This window comes from Mixophyes fleayi, chromosome 2 (assembly GCF_038048845.1).
Source record: "Mixophyes fleayi isolate aMixFle1 chromosome 2, aMixFle1.hap1, whole genome shotgun sequence".
Taxonomy (NCBI): Eukaryota; Metazoa; Chordata; class Amphibia; order Anura; family Limnodynastidae; genus Mixophyes; species Mixophyes fleayi.
The window spans coordinates 301,570,143-301,580,014 of record NC_134403.1 but is presented as its reverse complement, the minus strand read 5'-3'; the positions used below and the strand labels follow the sequence as shown (position 1 = coordinate 301,580,014).

The window sequence follows — 9,872 nt, the reverse complement described above, 5'->3', positions numbered from 1 at the left end:
ATTCCCAACTTCGCATCCCTAATCCTCCGAAATTCGATGGGGACCCCAAGGCCTGCCGTGGATTTTTAAATCAGTGTGATATCCAGTTCGAACTCCAGCCAGGGAACTTCCCTACTGAAAAAGCTAAAGTAGCGTATATTATCTCGTTACTTACCGGTCAAGCTCTTGCCTGGGCATCTCCCCTATGGGAACACAATGATCCTTCACTACATAACTGTTCCACCTTCCTGGAGGCTTTCAGACACGTTTTTGATGAACCAGGAAGAGTTTCCAGCGCTGCCTCTGGCATCCTTCGTCTGCGTCAAGGCTCCATGACCATAGGCCAGTATGCCCTTCAGTTTCGCACTATGGCGGCTGAGTTACGTTGGAATAATGAGGCCCTGGTAGCAACCTTCTGGCAGGGTTTGACCGACCGCATTAAAGACGAATTGGCAGGTCGTGAACTTCCAACTTCTCTGGATGCTTTGGTCTCTCTATGTAACCAGATTGACATTAGATTCCGTGAACGCTCTCAGGAGAAAGAGAGTTCTCGTCGTTCTCCTTTTCGTCTGGTCCCACGTTTTCAGAGTCCGGTGATGTCTGAGGAGGAGCCCATGCAGTTGGGAAGAGCTCGCCTTTCTCAAGAAGAGAGGGAAAGACGGTTCAAAAATCGTTTATGTCTCTACTGCGGAGAGCCTGGCCATTTGCTAAACAATTGTCTTAAGCGTCCGGGAAACGACCGAACCTAACTAACGATGGAGAGGCCAAGTTAGGTGTACGTATTTCCTCTCCCGTTGATTCTAGTTTTTCTATCCAGGCTCTGTTACAATCCTTTGACAAACAGCTTTCTCTTCCAGCACTCATTGACTCCGGAGCAGCAGGGAATTTCGTAAGAGCTGACATAGTGGAGAAGTTGTCCTTACCTACCCTTCCCCTGGATCCCCCGATTGCCATCACAGCCATTGATGGAAAACGTATTAGTGGAGGATCACTCAAGAAACGTACCATCAAGCTCTCTCTTCGTATAGGAGCCCTGCATACTGAATCTATTTCCTTGTTGGTCATTCCAGAGGCTATTAATCCTCTCATTCTTGGTCTTCCATGGCTCCAACTTCATTCCCCTACATTAGATTGGCATAAGCCAGAAGTTCTTGCCTGGGGCCCGGCCTGTCATTCTCGTTGCCTTCCCAGAATCAATAAGTTCACTAAGAACGAAGCTGCATCATCATTTAAGTCCACTGGTATTCCTCTCCAATACCGTTCATTCTCTGATGTGTTTTGCGAAAAGGAGGCCTCCAAATTACCTCCCCATAGACCATGGGATTGTTCTATTGAGCTTTTACCCGACAAAATACCACCCAGAGGACGCGTTTTTTCGCTATCACTACCAGAGTCCAATTCCATGTCTAAATACATAGAAGAAAACCTAGAAAGAGGCTTTATTCGAAAATCATCCTCTCCTGCAGGAGCCGGCTTTTTCTTCGTTAAAAAGAAAGACGGGGGCCTACGTCCATGTATAGATTATCGTGGGCTGAATGCCATAACGGTGAAGAACAAATATCCGTTACCATTGATTTCAGAGTTATTTGATCGAATAAAAGGTGCAGTTATTTTTTCCAAATTAGACTTGAAGGGTGCCTACAATTTGATCCGTATTAAACAAGGGGACGAATGGAAGACTGCGTTCAATACCCATGATGGACACTTTGAATATTTAGTTATGCCCTTCGGGTTATGTAATGCCCCAGCAGTTTTTCAAAACTTCATCAACGAAATTTTTCAAGATTTTCTCTACCAGTTCGTAGTGATTTATCTGGACGATATCCTGATATTCTCTCCGGACATCGTGTTGCACCGCCATCATGTTTCCTTGGTACTTGAACGCCTTCGGGTACATCAACTGTTTTGTAATTTGGATAAATGCATCTTTGAAAAAAGTCATATTCCCTTTCTTGGACACGTGATCTCTGGATCTGGGCTATGCATGGATCCCGAGAAAATAAAGGCAGTTTCTGAATGGCCTCAGCCGATAGGCCTGAAAGCAATCCAACGTTTCATAGGCTTTGCCAATTACTATCGGCATTTCATTAAAGGCTTTTCTTCGGTGATCGCACCCATTACTGCACTAACCAAGAAAGCTATCAATACTAAACTTTGGCCCCCTGAGGCAGAAAAGGCCTTTTCTTCCCTAAAGAAAGCGTTCACGACAGCTCCTATCCTCCATCAACCAGATCCTACCTTTCCCTTCTTTCTGGAGGTCGATGCCTCCTCGGTGGGAGTGGGGGCTATTTTGTCACAGAAGGACTCTGGTGGAAGATTATCTCCTTGTGGTTTCTTTTCCCGTAAACTTTCTGTTGCCGAGAAGAATTATGGCATCGGAGATAGGGAACTCCTGGCCATCAAATTAGCCTTAGAAGCATGGAGACATCATTTGGAAGGAGCTAGGTTTCCTATCACGATTTTTACAGATCACAAGAACCTTCTATACTTACAAACAGCTTCTTGTTTAAACCCTCGGCAAGCCAGATGGTCTCTGTTTTTCTCCCGGTTTGATATGATCATCACCTTTAGACCAGGATCTAAGAACAAGAAAGCGGATGCTCTTTCCCGATCCTTTGATGCCACTGATACTATAGAGGATACTCCTAGACCCATCCTGGGTTCCAAATGTATACTGGCCACCACCCCTGCTCATCTAGCGATTCCTCCCGGGAAGACCTTTGTTTCTTCTCATCTTCGATCAAGACTCCTCAAGTGGGCTCACGCCTCTCGGTTCTCTGGTCATGCTGGGATCAGGAAGACTCTGGATTTTGTCTCCCGTAATTACTGGTGGCCATCGATTCACTCTGATGTTCGGGAGTTCGTTACGGCTTGTTCCGTCTGCGCTCAGAACAAAGTACCTCGACAAGCCTCCTATGGATTGTTACAGCCTTTACCCATTCCGGATCGTCCATGGAGTCATCTCTCCATGGACTTTATCACTGATTTACCCTCTTCAAGGGGTTTTTCCGTGGTTTGGGTAGTCACAGACCGTTTCTCACGGGCTGCTCATTTCGTACCTCTAAAAGGCCTCCCATCTGCTCCGGTGCTGGCACAACTTTTTATTAAGGAAATATTTCGTCTCCATGGTTGCCCAGAGGTCATCGTTTCAGACCGTGGAACACAGTTTGTTGCAAGATTTTGGAGAGCCTTTTCTCGTGTTTGTGGAATCAAACTGAATTTTTCCTCTGCATACCACCCCCAAAGCAATGGTCTAACGGAGAGGACTAATCAAGAGCTTGAAAAATTCCTCAGATGCTTCATTTCAGCTAAACATGACGACTGGGTTGATTTGTTACCTTGGGCAGAATTTGCTCACAATAATAATTCTCATGACTCTACATTGGTTTCCCCTTTTTTTGCTCTCCAAGGCTTTCATCCTAGAGTTCCTCCTTTTAATGATTTGCCTACATCCGGAATTCCTGCTGTAGATTCCATGTGGTCAGACTTCTCGTCCAGGTGGGGTATAATCAAACGTAACCTACTTCACGCCACTGTCACCAGCAAAAAGGCGTTTGATAAGAAAAGAAGACCTTCCCCATTACTTTCTCCTGGCGATAAGGTATGGCTATCTACGCGAAACCTTCGCCTGTTGGTTCCTTCTAGGAAATTCGCTCCCCGTTTCATTGGACCCTTCAAGATCTTGGAGGTTATTAATCCAGTAGCTTTCAGATTAAAGTTGCCTCCTACTTTAAGGATTCCCAATGTGTTTCACATTTCCCTCCTCAAGCCACTGGTCATTAATAAATTTTCCTCTTCCAAGAGACCTCCTGCCGCTGTCTCTACGCAAGATCATGAATTCGAGGTCAAGGAAATCCTAAATTCTCGTATTTCCAGAGGTTCTCTACAATTCTTGGTTGATTGGAAAGGCTACGGACCAGAGGAGCGTTCATGGATTCCGGCACGTGATCTACGTGCTCCAGTACTGTTAAGAAAATTCCATGCCAAATTCCCTCAGAAACCTTATAGGCTGTCCGGTGGCCATCCCTAATGGGGGAGGGTACTGTCACGGCGCTTACCCGTGTCAGCGCCGCCTCCCCGTTCTGGACTGCCGCACTTCCGGGTAGGTCCCGGCGGCAGCTCAGCTGATCTGGGCGGGGAATTCAAATCCCTACTTCAGGACTGCTCTGACACACTGCAGGTGTCAGAGCAACGTGTTTCCTGTATCTGGCTGCACTCCCTGTGCTTGGACTTCCCTGGTGTTCTCCTCTGTGACTGTTGATTTCTGTGTACCGAACCAGCGCTATTCTCCAGACCATTCTTCTGCCTAACCCCTGGTACTGCATAACGGACGGATCTCTGTGTACCGAACCAGCTAGTCTCCAGACCATTCTTCTGCCTAACCCCTGGTACTGCATAACGGACGGATCTCTGTGTACCGAACCAGCTAGTCTCCAGACCATTCTTCTGCCTAACCCCTGGTACTGCATAACGGACGGATCTCTGTGTACCGAACCAGCTAGTCTCCAGACCATTCTTCTGCCTTATCCTTGGTACTGCATTAACGGACGGATCTCTGTGTACCGAACCGGCTATTCTGGACTACGCTTCTGCTCCTGGGGCTGTACCGTGGATTGACTCCTGCATCCCGCTAGTCTCTACTCCAGACTACTACCTTCCGAGTATACGGTTAGTGACTTCATTTATCTATTCGTCTGTGGATCTGACCGTGCCGCTACATGTCCATCTCATAGAACTCTCTCCTTACGTCAGTAGGCTAACCTGGGGGCCGCGACCTGCGGTTCTCCGGCAGCAAAACCCACCCTGCCTTGCGGCGGTTCTTGGAGAAGACCGGGAGGGCCGTTAGACTCCGCGCCCTAGGAAGGCCGGCGTAAATACTGACTAAGGTAACCTTGAAACCTAACAGCAGGTTGGTGGTGTGATGGTTCAGCAGGGCCAGGTGAAACTTCCTGGAGGCCAGACACAGGGGCATCCACTGTTACCAGGGTGATGGTCGTTTGATCCTCTGGCTCAGGGGACATTTCCAATGACTCCGCCTGAGGTGGCTGGTATGAAGAGGGCCCTGTGTATGAAAAATGACGGTAAGTATATAGTATATAATAAGTTTGTATATTGCATTCTGAACACTGGATAGGAAAGAATATTCTTTAGCAACTACAGATTCTTTCACAATGTTTGCATTCCTGATTTCTAGTCCTATGCTACCTGCTTACGGATGCACTTATTATCCTTTTAATACCCATTATCATTTGGACTGTGTAGTACATGCTGGGTTATTTTGACTAAACTACATGCTATAAAAAGTGGAGATGTTGCCTATAGCAACCAATCAGATTTTAGCTGTCATATTCTGATGGGTTACTATAGGCAACATATCAGTTTAGTAAAATGTAGCCCAAACTTCTCATTGCAAACAATTAAAAAAAAAATTAAAAAAAATTGGCAGCAACATCTGCACAGAAAATCAATTAACTCCATTATTTCTCTCCTAAACAGAAATCACGCACCTGCTTGCTCGTCTGTGCCCGAATCTCTCGCTGAAGGTGGAGGTGTAGGTCTGGCACTGGGACTGAACTGCGGTCCTGGCGAATCTGGATGTATTAGAAAAAGCATACAATGTATTTCCATAAAAAACAATTTCCAAATATACTGTTTTTAAACCTTTACAAACTATTAGAGTCAAAAATACACTTTGAAAAACAACAAAAAAAAAATAACAAATAAGAAAAAACGTTTGCACAGAGATAAGAGGTTTTAAAAAGAGAAAAGCAGTTTTAAAAAGAGAAAAGCAGTTTTAAAAAGAGAAAAACATTTAAAATACTGTTAGGGTAAAAAAACCAAATAACTCACCAACTACTTGGCCAAAAGAGGGCGAATCGGTGTCCTGCACATTTATGCCCTCTACAATTTCAGCCGGCATTATCTGGCGCAGCTCCTCCTCGTACGTGGTGTACTCCATACGAAGTGGGGGGCCACCACCCGTGCGCCTTGTCGACCTCCTTTCCTGTGCCATCTTCTCTTTAAGCCTCCTCTTAATATCAGAGAAGCCCTTGCGGAAGTGTGCCACTGTCCGCTTCAGTGGGCCCACCGCGTTCACGGCCTCACAGACTCTCCCCCACAGTTGGTGACGCCGCCTTAGAGGAGTCCGGGCTGCCAGGTTCCCTAGGATGACCTCGTAGCAGGGAATGATGTTGTGCACCAACACACAATTCTCATCATGTGAGAAGCGCACATTCCTCCCTGTCTTGGTCTTCCTGCCCTGTCCTGTCTCCTCAACCTCTCCCTCTCCCTCCTCTGACCCCTCAACCTCCATCTCCCTCTCCTCAGCCTGTTCTCCCCTCCTATCTCTGGACATTTTTACCCAGAAGACAGAGAAACACAAAACACTGAAGGACTTACAAACACAAAGAACAAACTACACTACCTACAGACACACTCTCCACACAGTCACACACAAGTAACACAGACAAAGGACAAGTCAAATACAAAAAATACAAGACAGAAAATAAATGAGAAAATAAATGTACAAAACAGGAAAAAACCACAGGACTACTCACACTTCAATCAGATATCGCTCCACCAATCCAACAAACTCCAACTCTCACCAACTCTCAGCAAACCACTATCCTCCAAACTCCTCTCACAAAACTCCTCTAAACCCTATCAGAGAAAAAAGTGTCAGGCCAGTGGTTTATATAGGGCTTGTGATGTCAAATCTCCTGAGTTTGAAAATAGCCAATAGTAACAGGCCAGGAGACAGGTGTGATTTTCAAAAAAACCGCCTTTACACAAAAGCGCCGTCATTTAAAGCAAAAGCGCCATGTTCTATTCAAAGCCGCCGGCGGCTTTGAGCATTACATCCCGCCGTTACATCGCCGGCGGCTTCAAATTGAAGCTGAAATGCGCCCATTAGTAAATCCGGCTGTTTGCAATGCAAACACGCCGAAAAACCGCCGCGATGCATGGCGGTTTGAAGCCGCCATGCATCACGCCTGATAGTAAATCTAGCCCCATGTCTTTGTAGTCCTTGTTTTGTGCACTGGGGCACAGTTAAGTTGGAATAGAAAAGAGCCTTTCCCAAACTGTTACCACAAGGTTGGAAGCAAAGCATTGTCCAAAATGACTTGGTATGTTGAAGCATTAAGGTTGCCCTTCACTGGAAATAAGGGGCCTAGACCAAACCCTGAAAAACAGCTTGATACCATAATCCCTCCTCCACTAAATTTTACATTTTGCGTAATGCAGCCAGGCAGGTAGTGTTCTCCTGGCAATCGCCAAACCCAAACTCGCCCATCTGACTGCCAAACAGAGAAGTTTGATTCGTCACTTCACAGAACACGCTTCCACTGCTCCCCAGTCCAGTGTCAGGTTACTTCACACCATTCCATCCAACGCATGGCTTTGTCCTTGGTGATGTGAGGCTTGCATGCAGCTGCTCTGCCATGGAAACCCATTCCATTAAGTTACTGCCGCACAGTTTTTGTGCTCACATTAATGCCAGTGAAAGTTCGGAACTGTTCAGCTATGGAATCAGCAGAGCGTTGGCAACTTTTATGCACCATGCGCCTTAGCAATCATTGACCCACCTCTGTGATTTTATGTGGTCTTCTTCTTCGTGGCTGAGTTGCTGTTGTTCCTAAACTTTCTAATAATATCACTTAGTGTTGACTGTGAAATATCCAGCAGGAATGACATTTAAGGAATCGTCTTATTGCAAGAGTGTCATCTTATCATAGTACCATGCTTGAAGTCACTGTGCTCTTCATAATGACCCATTTAGCATCACAAATGTTTGCAAATGGAGACTGCATGGATATGTGCTTGATTTTCTACACCTCTGGCAATGAGTCTGAATGAAACACCTCAATTCAATAATTAACAGGTGTGGCCAAATACCTTTGTCCATATAGTGTGGATCCAGAATCATAAGGCTTACTGAAACTGGATAGTATTTTCAAGCTGAGTAATTTCCAACTCAGGGACAAACATTTCAGTGTTCTTAATAAGGGTCGCAAATTTGCTCCACATAATGGCCTCAATAAGTTCCAAACCTATATGGATTTACAAAAATGTATTAGAAAAATTAACCTTAAGTAATACTTAATGAAACAGAAGGTAACAAATGTTAAATAAGTAACCCCCCAGAGGATACAATTAATTATAAACAAATCTCTTTTAAAATAAATCTAAGATCAATATAGGCTTTATGAAGAATCACTATACCCATACTTTTGAGAAATTAGTAGAGGAAGATCTCAAAGCATTATGAAATAATGATAAGATTACGTTTAATATAACAAAATAAGAACATGAAGGATTGAAGAAACCTAAAGAGGATCTGGAAATAAAACCAGCATATAAGGTATCATGCTTATAAATAAAACTGATTATGTTAAAGATGCCAATAAACTCCTTTTGAATGAGACAACATATGAAATCCTTAAAAAAGATCCAACTACCGAATATAAAACCAAACTACAAGAATTATTAAAAGAAGGGACAAGTACAAAAATGTTATCTCTAAAAGAATATTAATTACTTTGGAAGGAATTCCCCTAATTACTGAAAGTGTACAAATGCATAGCTTATCCACCTTGGAGACCTATTCTTTTGGGAGTAGGATCCCTTACCTCTAACCTTTCCCAATGTATTAATCACTTTTTACAGCCATTCATTTTCATACAGAAGATTTATTTGAAAGACACTACGCAGATCTTATTATTGTAGACTCTATGGAATGGAATGATGATTTTTTTTATGGTCACATGTGACATGAAGTCCCTAAATACATTGATAGGACTCACTTTGGTGATTTAAATTCTAATCAAGCTGACTTTATTGTTAAAGCATTGAGTTTATTTTAATCATAATTACTTTTGATTTTGAGGGTTCCCACTATAGTGAATTAATGGTACAGTGAAGGGGGATGACTTTTGTGTCCAATTTCTAAGTTTGTACATAGCCAAATAGAAAGATGATTCAGTCTGGTAGAACAATTCCTTTGCTCAACATACAGTATATTATATTGACATATATATATATAGGTGATATATTTTTGGTCCGGAGAGAAGAACGGACTACTCTTAATGAATTAATTGCATAGTTCAACTCTAATAAACGAAACATCAAATTTATTGTGCAAAATTATGGAAACATGATATGATAACATATCGCCAGATTAGACAAAAACTTTTACTAAACCTTTGAATTACAATGGTTTTAGTCTGGCTTTCAGTACCACTTTGTGAAGTGGCTAGAAAATATCCCTAAATGACTATTAAAAATAATTTGGATAAATTGGTTCCAAACATCAACTTACATTAAACAAGGCAAAACCCTGATGAGAACTGTTTGAGGAGAAGTCCTAAGACAGTTCAAAATTAAAAGAAAATTTTGATACAGATAAAATATTTAAAAAAGAAAAAATGCTGCTCTCAAACAAAACCTGTAACAATCAATTAATCACCCCAGAAACTTAGCATATTACGCAATGTAGTAGAAGAAGAAGAAGAAAAAAAGGGAGAAGGAGAAGAAGAAGAATAAAAAGAAGGAGAAGAGGGAGAAGAAGAAGAAGAAAAAGAAGAAGAAAAAGTGTATAATATATATATATATATATATATATATATATATATATATATACATACAAGTTAACCTGTGCATGATACTCATGCATTCTAGTCAAATCAAGCTACTTAAGGTGTTAAAAAGGTTCTTGTCATGCATTTGGGCCATAGCCCAGGCCTCAACCACCAACCACTCCCCACTGTCACCCCCGGCAACCAACCACTCCCAACTGTCACTTCTCCTTCAACAAATATATATATATTTTTTTTAAATCTTTATAAACACTTTTAACAATTAACAAATTAAATTAACAAATTAAAAACATCTTA

General features: G+C 42.9%; 1 protein-coding gene across 1 annotated transcript; it reads right to left on the bottom strand.

The window, feature by feature from the left end:
- Window positions 1–492: 492 nt before the first annotated feature.
- C2H19orf67 (chromosome 2 C19orf67 homolog) lies at window positions 493–5,992 on the bottom strand. Its single transcript, XM_075197818.1, has 5 exons — window positions 5,830–5,992; window positions 5,487–5,570; window positions 4,862–5,041; window positions 1,775–2,014; window positions 493–614 (listed from the first exon to the last, which is right to left on the bottom strand). Exons 1-5 carry the CDS (start codon window positions 5,990–5,992, stop codon window positions 493–495), a joined length of 789 nt encoding a protein of 262 aa, XP_075053919.1.
- Between the last annotated feature and the right edge of the window lie 3,880 nt (window positions 5,993–9,872).